This window comes from Petaurus breviceps, unplaced genomic scaffold (genome assembly GCF_028583685.1).
Source record: "Petaurus breviceps papuanus isolate PSGF00001 unplaced genomic scaffold, PetGlider_PUasm1.0 171, whole genome shotgun sequence".
Lineage (NCBI taxonomy): Eukaryota > Metazoa > Chordata > Mammalia > Diprotodontia > Petauridae > Petaurus > Petaurus breviceps.
This window is the reverse complement of record NW_027185754.1, coordinates 7,837,821-7,857,656: the sequence shown is the minus strand read 5'-3', so window position 1 is coordinate 7,857,656 and position 19,836 is coordinate 7,837,821. Positions and strand designations below refer to the sequence as shown.

Genomic DNA, 19,836 nt, shown 5'->3' with positions numbered 1-19,836 from the left:
CTTGTTTTTTTTCCTCCTGTGGTAGCGTATAATGTGTTCTGCAAAATTGTACCTTTACTAATATTTGTGTGTGTGTGTAAAAGCTAAGTGAGAATCATTGTGAAACTAACTTAAAAAGGAAATTTATGGGACAAGGCTTTTTGAAGACCAAATATTATTGTCCCTTCCTGTTTTAATTTTTTAAAGAATATTCCAGTTAGTCTCAATTTCTGTAAAAATGATTTTAAGAAAAAAGCATTAAACTCAACTTACAGTGTCTAAAAACAAAGAACCTGGTTCTTACCAAGTAGCTGACTGGACTTAATTTTGGGTAGAGTTTTATGAGTTTTCTGTTTCTTCCTGGAATTTTAAATTGTTTAAATTTAAATTGGGATAATTTGTAGTCTGAATGCTTGAATGTGAATTAAAACAAATTTTTTTCATCAACATTTTTATCTCACTTATTTAGTGACATTGATCTTGTGGTATTTGGCAAATGGGAGAATTTACCCCTGTGGACCCTAGAAGAGGCTCTTCGAAAACATAAGGTTGCAGATGAGGATTCTGTGAAAGTACTCGACAAAGCAACTGTAAGTCCTCCCTTGATGACTCTATTTCTCTGGACCCTTTGAGGCTTGAGAGCACCCCTGGTCCTCAGAGCATAGGCCCTTGTGGCAACAATTCCCATAGCAATACTAAAGTGAATAGTAAATACAAAAATGTCTGTCGTTATTAGCTATTAATAGCCCTTTGAAGTCCTCAGTAATTTTTAGGTACATAAAAGGTTCTTGAGACCAAAACTTTTGAGAATTGCTCACATTAGTTCAAGATGCTAGTATATAACTATTGTATTTTTTTTTTACGCTTTTTGGAGGGGAAAGGCAGGGCAGTTGGGGTTAAGTGACTTGTCCAAGGTCACATGGCTAGTAAGTGTTAACTGTCTGAGGCTGGATTTGAACTCAGGTCCTCCTGATTCCAGGGCCGGTACTCTATTCACTGTGCCACCTAACTGCCCCTAAACTAATGTATTTAACATTGTTTTTGAAAAGTTGTGTATAAATTGAAGTTTTGTAAACCAAATTGTATTGTAAATATACCAGAAATGATAATACTTAAAAACCTCACATGAAATTTTGATGATTCTGTAATAAATATAATGATAAATTATCTCCATTAGAAAGTTGGCTTTTCTTAAAGTAAGACACTTGTAATTTTTCTTTTGGGGGAGATTAGTTAAATTGCTCTAGACAAATTTCTCTGCCCTAAATATTGTGTAGCTGATGGGATAAAAAAGAAAATCTGTTTCCACTTTGTGGGAATCTTTAAACTGTCTAATATTTGGAAATAAGCTCTTGTTCTCGTTTTTTTTTTTCATCTCTTTCCATGTTTCCTTATGGAAATTTTCATTTATTTTCATAGACCTCTTATTCTAGGTTGTCTTTTAAGTTGTTACTTTGATATAATATTTAGTTTCCCAAGTAGTAGAAATGGGCTTTTTAAAATGACTTCAATGTGAAGCTTCTGATTCCAGTGAAAATGTCCAACGTATTTTCTTACAGAAATCATCTCAGTAATATGAAAAATAAAAAGTTCCTTGCCCATAGTAGACACACAAAAATATTTGATAATTAATTAGAAACATAATGATCTCAAGATGGGAATTTTGACAAAGGTTCCTATCATGTATCCGTGTTTTAAAGGATGAATTGCTACAAGGATTTAAATCCCATGTTCTACAGGAAGCCTTTCCCAACTCTTCTAATTATAATTTACTTCCTATTTATCCTGTATATAGCTGATTTGTCCATATTTGTTTGCTGTCTCCCTCATTGGATTGAAAGCTCCACGAGGGCAAGGGCACTGTCTTTTGCCTCTTTTTGTGTCCTTGGTGTTTATCATGGTGCCTGGCACATACCGTGTTTCCCCAATAATAAGACACTGTCTTATTAATTTTTTTGGACAGAAAAACACCAGAGGGCTTATTTTAGAGGAATCTTATACAGTAAGGGGAGGGCTTATTTTCGGGATAGGTCTTATTATCGGGGAAACACGGTAGTAGGTTCTTAATAAGTGTTTATTGACTGACTAGCAAAGGATGGAAACATAAGTTTGAGGAAAAAGTATTACTTGGGCTAAATACCTAGTATCTATAATCTGTAAACTATGAAATAAGATAGCTTTTAACTAGAAATTTTGTCCATGTGTTCAGTATTCTAACCTTTAACTCTGTCCTCCTGTTTTTCTCCTCCACTACAAGTTCAACTATTTAATTACACTTTTTTGTCTCTCCAGGTACCCATTATTAAGTTAACAGATTCTTTCACTGAAGTAAAAGTTGATATCAGCTTTAATGTACAGAACGGAGTAAAAGCCGCCCAACTTATCAAAGATTTTACCAAGGTTAGAGAATATTATTGGGAATATGTATTCAGAAAATTACTTTTGATTTGAGTGTAGCTTATGGTAAAAGATGTATCAAAAATGTAATTTTCAAAAGGATTCCATTATGGTATTCATTGGAAATAATTTTGTTACCTATTTATGTTAAATGCTGAAACTGTTAATTCAAGTGGATCTTGCTGCCAAACTGTCCTAGTTTCATAGTTTATTCTCCAGAGTAGTTTTTTTTTCTTTGACGTTTAAGTCCTAAACAGTTGCATTAAACTCCAACATCTTCCTTCTCTCGTCAGTCCTTTTATATGGCTCCACAGGTCTGATCATGCCATTCCCCTGCTCAAGAAGCTTCATTAGCTCCCTATTACTTTTTTTTTTTGGCCTTTTGGAGGGCATTTGGGGTTAAGTAACTTGCCCAAGGTTACACAGCTATTTTTTTGTGTGTGTGGATGTTAAGTGTCTGAGGCTGGAACTGAACTCGGGTCCTCCTGACTCCGGGGCCAGCGCTTTACTCACTGCGCCACCTAGCCACCCTCACTCCCTATTACTTCTATGACAAAAGCCCTAAACAATTTATTTTCACCTTATCTTTATAAACTGATTTCACATTACTTCTCCTTATACCCTTTACATATTTTGCAAAGGGATTTGAACTCAGGTCCTTGCTTGTTCCTCTTATAAGATATTCCATCTCCTATATCCTGTGTTTCTGCACAAGTTGTTCATCCTTGGAGACTTTCTGTGACAGTCCCTTTCCCCAGACAATGTTATCTTTCCACTAAAATTAACTTACGTTTATTTTGTTTATATTTTATATTTACTTTTGTATAAATTGATGCTCCCTGAGGAATAGACAAATGTTCCTCAAGGGCAGAGACTTTTGTTTTTCCTTTGCATTTCATCTTTGCCAAATAATAACTGCTTAAATCAATATTTGTTAAATGAATGTATAAGTGACCAATTAATTGCTCCACCTTGATTCTCTCTTGATGTGGAAAATGAGTTGGAAAGGGCCTCAAAGGAATTATGTGCTCTATTCCCTAACCTTTTGGGAGGTAGATGCTTATACCATTCCTTTTGGATAGTATCCATTTATTATATATTTAATAATTTACAAAGGAATGTCTTTATTGGGTATATTTGGTCTTTTTATTTTACAAATGAAGACACTAAATGTCAGACTGGAACCCAGGTCTTGTCACACCAAATTCCATGTTCTTTCTTATCTGTTAACCTCTTCCAGAATTAAATTCCCAAGCCGTAAGACAAATTTATTCATATATTTCAGCCTTTTTTTTTTCTTGTAATAGTCTTGAGCCCATTTTTCTTCTTTGTTTGTTTTTTTTTTTTTGAGAAGAATTTGTCAGTTTCCTCCTCTCTTAGACTTTGTGTGTTTTATGTATATACTTCATGACATTTAAGTTAGACCTTTGGGCTTTTCTTCATTAGCCTTTAACAGTTCCTTTTTCAAAAAAAAAATCTGTTTATCTTTTATGTTTCTACACTTGTTTTTGCAATTCAGGGTGGCTAAAATCTACATTTGCCTGTTGAGTACACAGCAGGATTATTTTAAAGTTTTAATATATCATAATTTTAAAAATTGCCTCTTTGCATTTGGGATTGTGTGATTGACTGTAACCTAAGTGAAGCAAATCCTTGAAACTCTCCCATTTCAGTGTTTTAGAATGCTTGGAAATTTACTCTTCTTGTGTTGTTTATGCTTTACTAAAAGTATATCATCAAGTAGTGATGTTATCAAATAAGAGTCACCAAATAGAAAGCACTTAACTTGTGGTTCTCTATAATGTATACTGAAATATCTCCATCTTTTAAAATTATGGCTAAAGAGAAAATCTTGGCTATAACTAGCTTTATTTAAAGATGTAAAGTAAAATTCTTTGCATAAATCATTTCACCAAATTTTGTCGTGGGTAGTGCTGAACACAGTGCATTTCTACAGTAGGCACTCTTACAGTTAATTATTTGAATGATTGAGCCTGCTTTATTCTTTGGTCATTCCTAGAGTTAAGGTTTTTAATAGGAATTAATCAAAATATAATTGTTTCTTTTTTTCAGAAATATCCTGTATTACCTTACCTGGTTTTAGTATTGAAACAGTTCTTATTACAGAGAGACCTTAATGAAGTGTTCACAGGTGGAATTGGTTCTTATAGTCTCTTTTTAATGGCAGTCAGTTTTCTTCAGGTGAGTGATATGGACCACATTGTATCAATATACATTATAATTTCATACATACTTACATTTTATCTCTATTGTTAAACCACTTCAAATGGCATAAGACTATCTTTAAAAGGAACATTAAAATATAAACATATTTTAATAAATCATAGGTACCAGGTAGTATTTAGAAGAAAGATTCTCTTATAAGTTTTCTATTTTTAGTCCTATATAAATTTTTATGTATTTGATTATTTTCATTGGACCATTTTGCCACTCATAAATATGGTCTGATTTTTATAAATTTAGTAATATGTACATGCCAATTATATGAGTCTCCATAAAATTTAGGCTCTTTTTTAATGGTTACATAGTTTTTTACTAGTATTGGAGCATATTCTGGCCACAAAGTAATAGACAACTCTTTCTAATTATATAAGACTTAGGTATTTGAGCTAGGACACTCCAGCCAATAAGAATAAGTACTGGAAAAATTTTCTTGTATTTAGGATGTGAACTAATATGGTCCTAAAATATATGTATATTTTAATGTTCCTATTAAATTAATTAATGTTTCTAGTCACACCACCAGTGCATGACAACTTCATACCAGTGATGTTCTGTTGTAACCTGACTTTCCAGTATTTATGGTTCCAGTTCTTTTAGAGTAAGTCCCTAGCCCTCATGGCTGCCATAACATGCAGCAGCTAAATCTCCACTCCTGCAATATGACACCTCTGGTTACTGCAGTGCTTAGGGTAACCTTAGTGTACAATGTTGTCTTTGTAGTTAATGTATGGACTCCGTTTAGAGATTCTGTCAAATTCAAATTATCTTAATGCTTCTTGGGTTTTGAGTCTCAACCCAGATTGGACGGACTCAGCCTGTAGAATATGGCTTGTAAACTTATTTCTCCATGCCTCTGCTTATGCAGTTTCTGAAATATCTTGCATCTTCCTTCCTCTTTGCTTTTAAAGCCCAAATTTAATAGCATCTCTTATGTGAAGAATTCTCTGATCCCCCTTGTTAGTAACAAACAGTGTCATCCTCTGATTTCACATAGCATTTTGTTCTACGTTTTTATTGTGTACTTACCGTGTTTCCCCGATAATAAGACCTATCCCGAAAATAAGCCCTCCCCCTACTGTGTAAGATTCCTCTAAAATAAGCCCTATTGAGATTGCTACTGTAGTGAAGGTGATCCCCTGCGCTACACGCTACATTACGATACCCTCTGTATGCACCGTTCCCCCCCCCCCCCGTGAAATGCACACCATGCTCCGAGCTGCATCCAGTCAGAGCTGCAGCAGTGAGCGCGTCATCCTGTTCTTCCCCAGTGATTTGCTTGCTGGCGCCATTGAGAGCAGTGCTGCGGAGGAGAGCTGAGTCAGGACAACATAAGCCCTCCTCTGAAAATAAGCCCTCTGGTGTTTTTCTTTCCAAAAAAATTAATAAGACAATGTCCTATTATCGGGGAAACACGGTATGATGGTTTATTATTATATCTGGGTGTATATGTTATACTCCCATTAGACTATAAACTCTATGAGGACAGGGTTCTTTATGAGGATATGAGACTGTATCTTAGATATAATTTTTGTATCTTCTTTAACTCCTAATACAGTATTTTGTTGTACTTAATAAATATTCTTTTAAAATTCCATAAATAGAGGTAGTATTTCTTGTTTCTTAGACTCCAAGTAAGAATCAGTAAAATTTATTCTTTTTTCCCCTCTGTCCAGCTGCATCCCAGGGAAGATGCTTGCATACCCAATACCAACTATGGTGTTCTCTTAATAGAATTTTTTGAGTTGTATGGACGTCACTTCAATTATCTCAAGACTGGCATCCGGATAAAGGATGGTGGTTCATATGTGGCCAAAGATGAAGTGCAGAAAAATATGTTGGATGGCTACCGGCCATCAATGCTGTATATTGAAGACCCCTTACAGCCAGGTATTAAAGTTAGGTTAGATCTATGGGAATCCATAGCAAGTGGGTTGTCCAGTCATTTTATTGCAACTTGAAGTAGTTTACCTTTTGAAGCAGACCAAGAGAATAACTTCCATATGAGTTTGGAGAAGATCCTATATTCCCCTTTGTCAGTCAAAAAGAAGAAGCATTCATTATGTGATGTATATGTGTGTGGTACATTTGGTAACCTTTTTTTCTGAACTGTATATGTCTTCTATTGCATCTAACAAGATTTCACTTAGGACCTTGATATTATTCCTTTAGTGTATAATTAGTTTAAAGAGAGTTAATGGCAATGAGAATTGCAGATATATAACTGAATTAATCTGTGATTAATGGATTAAAGGATATAGTTTTGTTCTCTCAGTGTTACAGTTGTTTATATCCAATTTTTATGTTGGTCATCGTTTGAAAAGTTTACAGTATTTCTTTCTTAGACATTGTGACAATGAGGGAGGAGGAGTACTCCTCGCTAGTAAAGTTTAAAAGAGGTAGATATAAGTTTAGGAAACTTCACTAATCATCTAGAATTATATTAAAGTTATATACCTGTAGAAATTTCCATTTCTGATTTAGTTCTGTTCTTTTACCCTTTGGAAAATGGAGAAGAAATTAGGAATTCTAACTGTGTTAGAACTTTGAGGGAAGCTATGGCTTAGCTCCTTTTGGCTTGTGTTTGTATTTTTACATATGATATAATCTTTTTTGGCAAAGCTACCTTTAAGTCATCTGAAGATGCCTTAAAAATAAGTACTGGATATGTGATTGATGTTTTCAGAGATTTGGTATGGAATCATTTCTAAAAGGAGGTAGCCAAAATTTTGTATGAGGTTCTAGAACTGGCTTATGTACTGTAAGATGAAATGTAATTTCATATTTTATAATTTCAAATCAAGTAAATGGTAAACTTTAATTCATTTATGTATGCATTTATTTTTAAGGTAATGATGTTGGAAGGAGTTCATATGGTGCCATGCAAGTGAAACAGGCTTTTGATTATGCATATGTTGTTTTGAGTCATGCAGTATCACCAATAGCGAAGTACTATCCCAACAATGAAACAGAAAGGTAAAAGTTTGATTAAAATCAGTGGATCAAATTAAGTCATGAGTTCTGTGTTTTTATACTCTAATATGTTTTTCTTTTTTAAACATTTGCAGCATATTAGGTAGAATAATTAGAGTGACAGATGAAGTGGCTACCTATAGAGATTGGATATCAAAGCAGTGGGGCTTACAGAATAGACCTGAACCTTCATGCAATGGTAAGATTTTTCTGTATTTATTTCATCTTACATGGACTCTTATACATTGTGCATATTTATGGGAAGAAACGTTTTCCAATTTCTTACCACTCTTTCAGGAAACGGTGTTACCTTGATAGTAGATAATCAGCAGTTAGATAAGTGTAACAATAATCTATCTGAAGAGAATGAATCCCTGGGAAAATGTAGAAGTAAAACTTCGGAATCTCTTAGTAAACACTCTTCAAACTCTTCATCAGGTCCAGTGTCTTCCTCTTCTGCCACGCAGTCCAGTTCTAGTGATGTTGTAAGTATTTAAAAATAAATCTATTTTGGAATTAGAAGTTCTCCTGTTGAACTGTATCTGAAAATTTAAAGTTAATTCATCGTTTGATTACTGAATAATATCTAGGTATTTATTAAATTACTTTGTTGATTAGTTATTGGTGTTCCATTTGTTTAATAGTTTTCTTTAGGACCATTAAGTTTGAACTCATTTAAGTGAAATATAAACTTTTACCAGTTAATAAGATATAAAAATACTACTACTAAGTAAAGCAAAATGAATGAAATTTCCATTGATTAAAAAATGAGCAAGTCAGAAAGTGATACAGTTTATGTACATATAAATCTGCATAATCAAGATCCATTAGCATGTTTTCTGTTCCCTCTGAAATTCTATGAAACAGACGTCTCAGGGTGAAGTCAGAGATGCTTTTGAGGAAAAGTAGAGCAGCCATGAAACAGAAAAATTAGGGATTATGTAACCTGACTGCCAGTAGGGGTGAGAGTATAGGGATTAAAGGAAAGATAGGAAGGGAAAAAAGAATAGAACTGAACTGCACAGAAAACAGGTGAATATGCTGAGACAGTAATATGGGGCCCATACACATTGAAATTTACACTAATAGGTTTGGATAACTGACATTTTTTTTCCTTTAAAAAATTTTTTTTCTAATTATGAAGATTTTTAACATTCATTTTTAAAAATTCTCTTTCCTGTCACCTCCCCTTCACCCTCATTGAGAAGATAAGTGATTTGATATAGGTTATATATGTATCATGCAAAATGTATTTCCATATTAGTCATGTTGTGAAAGAAAACACAGACCAAAAAAACCATGAGAAAAAGAAAGTAAAAAATAATAATGCTTTGATCAGCATTCAGACTCCATCAATTCTTTTTTTGGAGGTAGAGAGCATTTTTCATCATAAGTTCTTCAGAATTGTCTTCAATCTTTGTATTGCTGAGAATAGCTAAGTCATTTACAGTTGATCATCATACAATTTTGCAGTTATGGTATATAGTGTTCTTCTCACTTCATTTTGTATCAGTTCATGTAAGTCTTTCCAGGTTTTTCAGAAAGCATCCTGCTCACCATTTCTTATAGCACAATAGTATTCCATTAAAATCATATACCACAACTTGTTTAGCCATTCTCTAGTTGATGGACATCCCCTCAATTTCCAATTCTTTGCCACCACAAAATGAGCTGATACTAATATTTTTGTACATATAGGTCCCTTTCCTTTTTCTTTGATCTCTTTGGAATAGAGGTATTGCTGGGTCAAAGGGTATGCATAGTTTTATAGATGTTTGGGCATCAGCTGAAAATCTTTAATCATTTAAGGATCCTTAGTAATTATCTAGTTCAGCCTCCTCATTTTATATATAATAAAGGTAGGTCCAAAGAGAAGAAACTTGTCTTAAGTCATACAGATTGTCAGTGAGAGAGCCAGAACTAGAACTCAGGTTCTCTTATTCTTTTTTTTTTTTTGCTTTTTGGCAGGCAATTGGGTTAAGTGACTTGCCCAAGGTCACATGGCTAGTTTTTGTGTTAAGTGTCTGAGGCTGGATTTGAACTTAGGTCCTCCTGACTCCAGGGCCGGTGCTATATTCACTGTGCCACCTAGCTGCCCCAGAACTCAAGTTTTCTGAGAGGCAGGCAGCATGGTATAGTGACTGTACTTTGAGTTAAGAATACTGGATTTAAATCCTGCTTCTGATACTAACCCTGTGACCATATATGAGTCACTTAGCCTTGATAAACTTTAGTTTTCCAATGTTAAATGAGGAGGCTGTATTAGATTAGATTAAGCCTCTACAGTTTCTTCTAGCTTTAAATCTGTGATCCTGTCATCCTAATTTTTCGTCCAGTAAACAACATACTGTTGTTACTGTAAATGAAAATACTGACTTTTGAAGCTCCACTTGAGGGGAAGCAACTGAAACTAAGTATTGAATAGGGTTAAATCATGTTTGATAATGAATAGGAGCCCTTTTAGCTACTTACAAGTACCCTAAATTGGTTACTAGTTACTAGTAGTTAACTAGTAGTTAAATGTAGAGACAAAAATTAAGTTCTTTTTTAAAAAAAAACCTTATCAGTTCTAGGAATTTTTAAAATCTCTTTAACTTCTAAAAGAATTAATTTAGTCAAAAGGACATTTGTTGTTGAGGTAATTATTTTATTTCCTCTTAATATAACGAACGTTTTAACTATTGCCTATTCTGATCAGTGTGTGATTTGTGTTAAGGATTCTGATGCAACGCCATGCAAAACATCTAAGCAGCTGATTTGTCGTCAGTCTACTGTGAACAGAGTGGGATCACAAGAAGTATCTTTGGAATCCTCCCAGTCAGGAGGCAAAATACAAAACAACCAAGCTCCTAATTCAGCCAATAGCACTAACAAATCTCAGGTGTGTGAAATTTCTATTCTAATCATTATTCATCTTTAATACAGAATATTTTGGAGGAATATTTTAATGTTAAACATGAAAAGTATGAATTAATTTAAATTATAGCCTATTTATAGAAAATTATTAGTCAGGGAATAGATTTGTTTTGTCAATATAAAAAATTCCATAGTAGAATGGGTATCCAATAAGACTCCCCTGATGACAGAGCTCTTTTCAAGTCAACACAATTTATATTATATCTAGTACCTTACTAAGGGCATTCATTTCTATAGAAAGGCTAACATAATGTTTCAGAGCAATGCTAATTACCATAAGCATTTTCTGCATGGTTCTATAGCATTGTTTAATATATAATATATTATATTAATAATTAATATATTATATTCATATATAATATAACCTCTTGGATACTTTGGAGTTTTATGTGTTGTTGATATGAAGGGCTATTTGAGGGCTGAGCTGAGTCGAACAAACTATTGTTAGCCAAGAGTGGTTGATTAATATTACCTTTGACTTGTTAAAAGCCATAGCTATGCAGTTGTCATGTCTTTTAGTTATCTAAAAATTCTGTGTGTTTATGAATAGTGAATCAAAATTTAAAAAAAAATTGTTTTCTATATACAGTAACATAACAACAAGGAGAGACTGTCAGTAAGAAATAACAGCTGACAAAGGAAATAAACTATAAAGTTAGACACAAGAAGTAAAAGCACAGAAGTGCTTTTTTCAACATCTAAAGGTATCACTGTATTACATTACAGTACAATAAAAGATGTTTAATTTCCCATATTCATTTAAAAAATGAGTATTATTCAAACTGTACTTTATTTTTTTGGAGGGGAAGAAGGTAATTGGGGTTAAGTGACTTACCCAAGTTCACACAGCTAGTTAAGGGTCAAGTGTCTGATGCCAGGTTTCAACTCTGATCCTTCCAACTTCAGGGTCGTTGCTCTATTCACTGTGCCACCTAGCTGAGCCCCAAACTATATCTTGTAATAGAAGACAGGGAATCATATTTTAGAAAGTGTCATAAAAATTATTTAAAAGAACTCTGGCCAGGCTGGGTGTCATATGCCTGTAGTCCCTGCTGCTGGGGAAGGATGAGGCTGGTAAGTTGCCTGAGCTTGGGAGTTCTGAGATACTAACTAGGCTGTGTCTGATGCCAATATGGTGAACTGCTGGGAGTGGTCAGCAGGCTGCCTAAGGAGGGATGTACCAGCCCAGGTCAAAAATAGCACAGGTGAAAGTTCTGATGCTTATCTGCAGTAGGATTGGGTCTCTGAGTGCTACACTAGGTGAAATAGGGAGAATAATTTCCAAAAGAAAGAGAGAGAGAGAGAATATGTGTGTGTGTGTGTGTAAAACACCTTAATTTTGGACACTGTCAGATAAATGAGGTATGATAGAAAATTTTTAAAGTGTAGTCAACTCTTAACTTTTTGTTTTTATTGATGCTTTTTGTTTTTATCTAACATTAATTTCTCAATGAAATCCTTCCTCATCATCCTCCCAACTAGAGAAGGTTTCCTTGTATAATTATAGTTTAAAAGATAAAGGAGAGGGGCGGCTAGGCGGCTCAGTGAGTAAAGCACCAGCCCTGGAGTCAGGAGGATGGGAGTTCAGCTCCGGCCTCAGACACTTAACACGCACACAAAAAAACTAGCTGTGTAACCTTGGGCAAGTTACTTAACCCCAACTGCCCTCCAAAAGGCAAAAAAATAAAAAATAAAGGAGAAAAAAGCAGTTCAGCAAAATTAGTCAAAACATTTGCCCTGTTTGACAGGACAAATGTATGCAATATTTCATATTCCATTGTCCATCACTTCCCTGCTCTGCACTTACACACTCAACACACAATGAAGGGAGTACACAATATAATTTAAATTCTATATTTGTTTTCTTCTGCTGTTGTGCATGTGGCACAGGGAAGAATTTTAATATTAGCATAAGTAGAACATTATTAAGAAGGCATATCTATGTATGTAGGCCTTGAATTAATTTGTTATTTGCTTGAAGTACTTCTCTAGTGAAGGTTGGATATTAAAGTTTTAAATATACCAAATTAATGTAATATTAAATGATCATTATTATAGTATCTTATGGTCAGGTTTAACTCTTTCTGAAGACTTAGTGACTCTTAAAATGTTTTTTTATAATGATGACAATCATTACTATTATTTAAACATGTATTAATATTTAGAGCTTTCTGTTTTAATGTATAATATTGATGATTTTTTTTTTCTCCTTTCTGCAGCATGGATCAGCAAGGTTATTTCGTTCTTCCAGCAAAGGCTTCCAAGGTACAACTCAAACAAGCCATGGCACCTTGATGACAAACAAACAGCATCAAGGCAAATCAAATAATCAGTATTACCATGGCAAAAAGAGGAAACACAAGAGGGACGCAGCCTTTTCAGACCTTTGTAGATAGTTACCAATTTTATGATTGACTGTTCTTCTGTGTGCAATGATCTCATGCTACAGGATAGTTTGATAGCAACTCCTGGGATTCATTCAGGAGCTTCAGACTGTTCAGACGTTGATTAGCAACTGCATTTTTTTCCCAGCTCGCCACGGAATGGATCATGAAGACTGACAACTACAAAAACAAAAAGGAAAAAAAAGGCTGCTCATTTGATAAGTCATATGCTATACAACAGGGTCATTTTAAGATTTAAAAGCTTGAATGTAAAATAAATATATATCCCATCAGCTTTATGCTGAATTGTAGGGGTAGTATTCAGTGTGTGTAGGGGGTGGTATAAACAAAAACTAAAAGTTTAAAAGGAGGGGGGAAGGATAAAAAATGTATTTTGTGGGAAAACCAGATTTAAAAGGTGAAAGTGATTTGTGCATGATTTTTTTTATTATTTTTGCATATATTTACCATTTTATTGTGTGTATATATAGAAGACCATATTATAGGAAATTGACATTTGTAATAGTGGATTTGTTAATACTTTTTACATAACATTACTGTTTAAATTGTAAACAGAATTTTCTCAGGATTAGTTTGAAAAATAATCTGAATTGTCATCTTAACATCCATATGTAGGAACGTGATTAGTTCTGTAACTCAGAATTTGTTTTCCTCAGCATTGAAATGAATTAATAGAACACTTGTGACCTGCTGCAAGTTTTTCCTCTGAAAAGAAAAGATTTATGGTGGCAAATGAAGTTTATTTTATTTTGTAAAATGTGTACTATGTATTTTTGTGTAAACACTGAAAAAACTATAGTCATCTCTGATAATTAACTCGCAACTGTTTTCTATAGTGCTGTTGTCTTTAGCAATGGGCAATTACACTACTTTGTTTTTCTTTGCAGTCTTTTTTTTCTTCCTAAAAAGGAAAAAAAAAGCCACCTGAATGTTGTCCATTCTTGTTGCAGTAAAAAGAAAAAAAAACCCTCAGCTCGAGTTCTACAAACATTTGCATGCCAGCTTCTTTAACCTTCGTGCTCGCGTGTACTTGTTTTTCTCATTCTTTTTAAAATTCATGCTAAACTTCTGTGGGAGAGAATAACTGTTTAAGCTTTAATGAAATCATACTTATAAAACTATTTTCTTATACTCCACTTTATGCTTTTGGTATTATTTATCTTTAGAAATTAAATGGTCTTTGATAAAGGACATATTTCGTATTGCTTTATTAAGACCAAACACTTCTTGTCATCCCATTCTTTATCCTGCCCTTTCACTGAATTGTTACCTTTAATTAAAACTTTTTTAAACATTGGCTTGTTTTAATCATACTGTAAATTTAGATTGTGGTCAGTTGAATGCCTTGAGTGCAAATGAAATGTAAAATTTTGTTATTCACCATATGTTGAATTTGAAACTGAGCTGGGGAAAATTGAACATAATAGAATGTTAAATGGCATTTGTGCAAATGCTTCCTTGGAAGGGAAAAGCGCTACTACCTTCATCATCAGTGTGTATGGCTCTATTAAATGAAGCCATTCCTGAGATGAGGATCTTTTATATGCATATATATGTATACGTATTCCTATTACGTTGTGTGTATGTATATACATACATACACACACACACACATATATATATACATATATACACATATGTAGAGGCTTTTAAATTTTTCTTTTATATACAAAGTACCAGACCAACCAGACAGTAATGGACACTATTAGTGCAACAACTTTTTAAATAAAATAATGCTAAAATATGACCAAAACCAATGTCATCACTGAAATCAATATTTCAATATGTTAGTCTTTTACTTCAAAAAGGAAAGATACGTTCCAAAAGATGGAAATTCATAACACTTACCTTGTATAAACAGTATAAGAGTTTTAAATATGATGTTAATTTGACAATGTTTTAAATTTTAGATTCACATTTTGTTCAGATCAGCTAATTTTTATCAGCAAGATGTTGAGCTTTTGTTTATAGAAGCTAGTTCAAGTCATACAACATTATGCCTAATCACAGTATTTATTTTGTTTTTTAGATTGTGAATGTGTAGACTTTTGTTTACTGCTTAGGGAGAAATTATTTATAAAATTATATAATCCAGTATTAGCTGCTATTAGCAAACTGTTTCAGATATATAAAACTTGCAAAGATCTGTGTTGCATTGGCCACACTGACTTGTTTTGTTGTTGTTGTTTTGTTTTTGTGTTTTAAAGAATCACCCTCATTGTTGAAAAAGCAAATGTACTCTTAGGGTGCAGGTATTAGTGTTTCAATAAGCATGTGATTATTTTAAGGTGGTGGTAGCGGGAAGATAATCTTGATTCCATTGGGAATCTTAGGTTTGCCTCAATTTATGGTTTTCATAAATTTATTGGAAAAATCGCTTTTCCTGGACTGCTCAAGTTTCTTTTTGGTAAACAGTATCTTTCTAAAAGACAAAAAAAAAAGCATGAAGGAAAATTGAGGTGTGTGTTACATTTCCTCAAATGACCAGCATTGTATTCGTAAATACTGTATATCTTGCAAATCTTTATTTAAATAGGACAGTTGAACTGTTCATTTTTCAATCTGAAGTAAAATACTTTCAAGAACTTTTAGTTTGCCTGCTCATTTGTCTTGTACATTTCATCTCTGTATTTGACTCCCGTCTAATTCCTTTTGAGTTTCAATATTTTGTGCAGATTTTGTGACTGAAAAAAATAAATGTTTCATCTAAATATTGTAGTTCATCAGCATCTTTGAAACATTTTCCTTTGCAGTATTGTAGAACTGGATATTTACGAATTATTCCTATTTATGTCAAAGTTTATTTTTGTTGGTTGTGTTTGTGTTTCATATGTGTCTAGCTGTTTTTAAAATTTTAATAGAAATGAGATAATGGTTCTTTGAAGGGCTGAAGCATCAAGAATTATAAATATAGATTCTGGATGATTATATTTTGATATCGCTTAAAGGCTGTTTATACACTTTTTAAAAATCAGTTCAAGTGTCAATATTTGCAAAGGATGAAGAGACCAGGTGTTCTGCTTTGGAGAGATATATTGCATTTGGTTTCTGTCATAGTGTTAGAGCTATAAAACCCGCTGGCTTTATGTCTCGCTGTCTCTAAACCCTCCCACAGGCTGAATGTCTGTTTGTGCCTCTTTGATTTGCTTCCTGTGTGCTTGCTCCTCCTCTTTGAGATTGCCCCTGAGATTTAGGCTGTCATTTGCTTGGGCTCCACTTTTCCTCAGCTAAGTCTTCACAGCTCATCAGAACAAAGCATGGGCAAGGAAGACTTTCTTGTGTCTCTTTCCTTTGGGGTTTTGTATCACAATGGGTTTTCTTCCCACTCCCACCCCAATACCCACCCCCCAGTCCCACTAATGGTAAGTGTTATACTTCCCTAACCTATAAACTAGTGTTTGGGTTATCAAATTAATGTGATCTGTAAATAGCAGAACCATAGTGCTGTGATTTGTTCTTTGCAAGAGCCTTTATAATTAGGATGACCAGGGTAATTTTATTGATGTTGTGTTGAAATGTTTAGAAACCATCATTAATAGGTTTCTGTAAGTTTTGTTGGAATTTTTGTTATTTATGATGATATCCTGTTAATTGCTTTAAGTTTGATCCACAGTTGGAAATTTATGGTTGCCTTCAATTATAGCATGCTATTGGTTTTTTTAATCACTTTGATAATAACAAATAAGGGGGGGAAATTAAGTTATGAACTAGGGAGTGTTCCTAGGGATATGGGTATTTCAGAACTAAATTTTAGAAAATTAATGGCAGACTTTTTCTTCTAATAATTTCAGATTTCCAAACTGATAAATAATAAATGGCTAAAGCAACAACCAGAAAAACTTGCTATTTCCTCTCATTGACCAGATTTGTAAACTGTGTGTGGAAAGCACTGTTTTCCTGATTGATTTTATATAACAAATACGCTGTTAGTCAGGATTTTATGAATGACTGGTACAAGGTTAATTGAATAGGAAAAAGTCAAATTAAATTTTTGCATTGCAGTTTTTGTCAGTGAAGTTTAATGAAACATTTCAGTAATAATGTAGCATAAATATTGAAACAAGTATTTGTATGATAAGTGTTTCATTGAAAATACTGTGTTTGCTTTTCCTCAGGTTATAAACCTTTACTTTGAGATTTAGATCACTCTTCAGTCTAACAGAAATGGAAGTTTTGTGGAAAATAAGTGTTTAAAATTGTAATATACTGTTTGATTTAACATACAACCAAGGAACAAGCCAGATTTCACTGTGAAAGTTACTTACGTGGTTAACAAATTTTGTTTCTCTTTGATGTCTTTTTTCTTATTAGTAGTATTAAATGTCTCTTTAATACTGTTGTCTGAGCTAGGTTTTACAAGCTTCCAAAACTTACCTTCAAACCTCAAACAACAGATTAATTGAAATCTTCTGCCATCAGAGAGAGTGATCCAAGTATAGGTCAAAACTGTCATAAGCTAGAAAGCCTTATTTTTATTGGCTGGTCTGGATAAAAGACCTATGGCCTAATATCAAATACTAAAAATTCTTTTATTGATGTCTGATATTTTGTTTCCCTTGCTCTCCTTTTTAAAGCATTTTGGCTTTTAAGGTTTGTACTTTAAAGTGCGTGCCTTAGTATTGCTTAAAATGGCCCATGGTCCAATACCTCTGGCCTAGAGCTATAGGAAGAACTAAAATGTTAGTGACAGTGAGTGGTCTTCTTGCTGTGGTTGCCTCAGCAAGCATGGGCTTGTCTGTGATGTGCTAAGAGAAGTTATAGCTATATGAATGAGTCCCAAACAGATACTTTACTGGGGGTAGTATGAAAACTAGGTGTCCTCTTAATTTGTGTATCCAAGTCGAAGTTTCTATTTCAAGTGATTATCTGTGTATCTGTATTCATCTCAAGACCTAAAATGTCAAATAAAATCCTTGCAGATCCATAGCCTTTGCTACTTTTTGTTGAATTCATTTCCATGTGGTATGACATAAGGGGGTGTGGGGGAGGCCATTACCAGATGGCTGGATGAAATTTTTAAAGAGTAGTTATGTTCATGTTTCCTTTATTCCTTTATCCTAAACATAATATAAATCTTTTGGGTAGTTACAAATAATAAAGTATAAGGGGTGGTAGTATAATGCAAAGTTTCTCACAAAATGGGAGGAAAGGATTTCACTAGGAGAAAATATCTCTGAAGATAGCAATTTTATTAAATTCTTACCATTCAGGGATGAGTCTTACATGAAAGTAAGGAATTAGACAGGTAAGCATTTTGGTACCGTTGGGGAGAGCTATTTAAACATGATAGTCTTAGTCCAGTACCTTTAAAGGAGTGGGAGCTTATTGATTAAATGCCAAATTCTTTAGGTTGAAAGTTACGTTCACCTTATTTTGGGGTTTCCATGTAACAGTTTGTTTAAGAGCTTTGTCATAGTTTCCCTCTTCACTTAGTTGCCTTAAATCACTTTGTCTTTAATTTCTGACCTTGGGATTTAAAATTTAGAACTGTTTTTTCATCTAATTTTTACATACATTAAGTTTGGAGGCTCTGTAAAATTATTAGTCCTGTACTCCTGACCCTGAGAATATTGGCTATAAAATTCAAAGTAACTCATTCCTCATAATAACTTTAGCCGTATTTGAGGTTAAATACCAGAGGTACAAGAATAAAGTGTTCAAATTCAAAGCAGTCTTCTGGTATCAGAACTGGTGAAGGAACATCCAGAGAATCCTTTTATAGTTGAATATTTCATTGAATGCACACACACTTGGCAAGTTTGGATTTTAATCAATACTTTTTGCTTCTTCTCTGATTAGTGTTGCCTTCAGTTCTAAGAAATGCAGACTCCTGTGAAGTGTTGGAGGTTTGAATCATCCTGAAAGCTTCCAAATTTTATCTAGTTACAACTGCAGCGAGACAATGAGGAATCCAACGCAGCAAGAGATTTAATACAAATGATTTACTAAAGTTCAACATTTCCTGAGGTCATTTAATTGGGCAGCAATTATGAATATTATGAAAGAATTGCACATCTTGTCTGGAAACTTTTTAAAGCGAACTACAGTTTCTTCAAAGATGCAAATTGTTTACCTTGAGAATTTTATAAATTGCATTTCTATGCAAATTTGTCCTCAGTGGTACCACCCATTTTCTTATTCATAATCTGTGATCCAATAAAGGCTCTGTGCTTTCATTCATTTGTTTTCAAGCATTTGTTATGAATCTTTGTATAAGATTTGATAGCTGTTTTCCCCCTGATTTTCTTCTTGTCTATTCTACAAATCACAATATTCTGTAATGGTTACACTTATGTGAAGAAAAGTTATGATGATTTGCTTGGGATTTATAAGTTAACATCTCTATAGCATTAAAAAAAATAGAGCTTTAGGATACTACTAGTCTGCTCTCACCATTGTTTAAGTCAACAGAAATTGGAATTTGTATATGCAATAAACTACCAGCACTTTTGTGCAGAATCAATAGTAACTAAGAACCATAGCCAATAACCCCAAATTAGTTATTAATGAACTAATACAACTTGATCTCTGCTTTAAAATATGGGATTATGATAACTCAATATTTACTATTTGAATGTTTGGGAAAAAAACACCTTTAACATAGAAGTAGCTAAATGAGGCTGATCAAGATGCTTTTCCACAATGGCATGTATAAGTTACAAATGAGCGGTTATGAATGATACAGTCCTTGATTGTTCAACCTAATGGAAAGGAACAGTAAATAATCCCCAGTTTTTATAGACATAACTTTGTAATGTCAAGTATAACTACATGCCAACTTTAATATGCTACTTGTTAAGGGTGTGGAAGACCAGATTCCTTTTCAGGACTAAGATGAACTTTGAGGCCCCTTCCAACTATGAGATTTTGCAAATTTTACACACACACACACACACACACACACACACACACACACACACACACA

General features: G+C 33.6%; 1 protein-coding gene across 4 annotated transcripts in view; it reads left to right on the top strand.

Moving 5' to 3' along the window:
* Window positions 1-15,496, top strand: part of TENT4B (terminal nucleotidyltransferase 4B) — a 55,952-nt gene extending 40,456 nt beyond the window's left edge. For 3 of the 4 annotated variants that reach the window (XM_069082530.1, XM_069082531.1, XM_069082529.1), the window contains 9 exons: window positions 449-569; window positions 2,272-2,379; window positions 4,450-4,578; window positions 6,294-6,507; window positions 7,467-7,593; window positions 7,686-7,789; window positions 8,029-8,075; window positions 10,307-10,471; window positions 12,726-15,496. In XM_069082530.1, the coding sequence (XP_068938631.1) occupies window positions 449-569; window positions 2,272-2,379; window positions 4,450-4,578; window positions 6,294-6,507; window positions 7,467-7,593; window positions 7,686-7,789; window positions 8,029-8,075; window positions 10,307-10,471; window positions 12,726-12,902 (1,192 nt within the window). In that variant the 3' untranslated portion in view covers window positions 12,903-15,496. Of the gene's footprint in view, window positions 1-448; window positions 570-2,271; window positions 2,380-4,449; window positions 4,579-6,293; window positions 6,508-7,466; window positions 7,594-7,685; window positions 7,790-7,887; window positions 8,076-10,306; window positions 10,472-12,725 lie in introns of all 4 variants that reach the window. The other variant, XM_069082528.1, reaches the window with a different exon arrangement.
* Window positions 15,497-19,836: the final 4,340 nt, after the last annotated feature.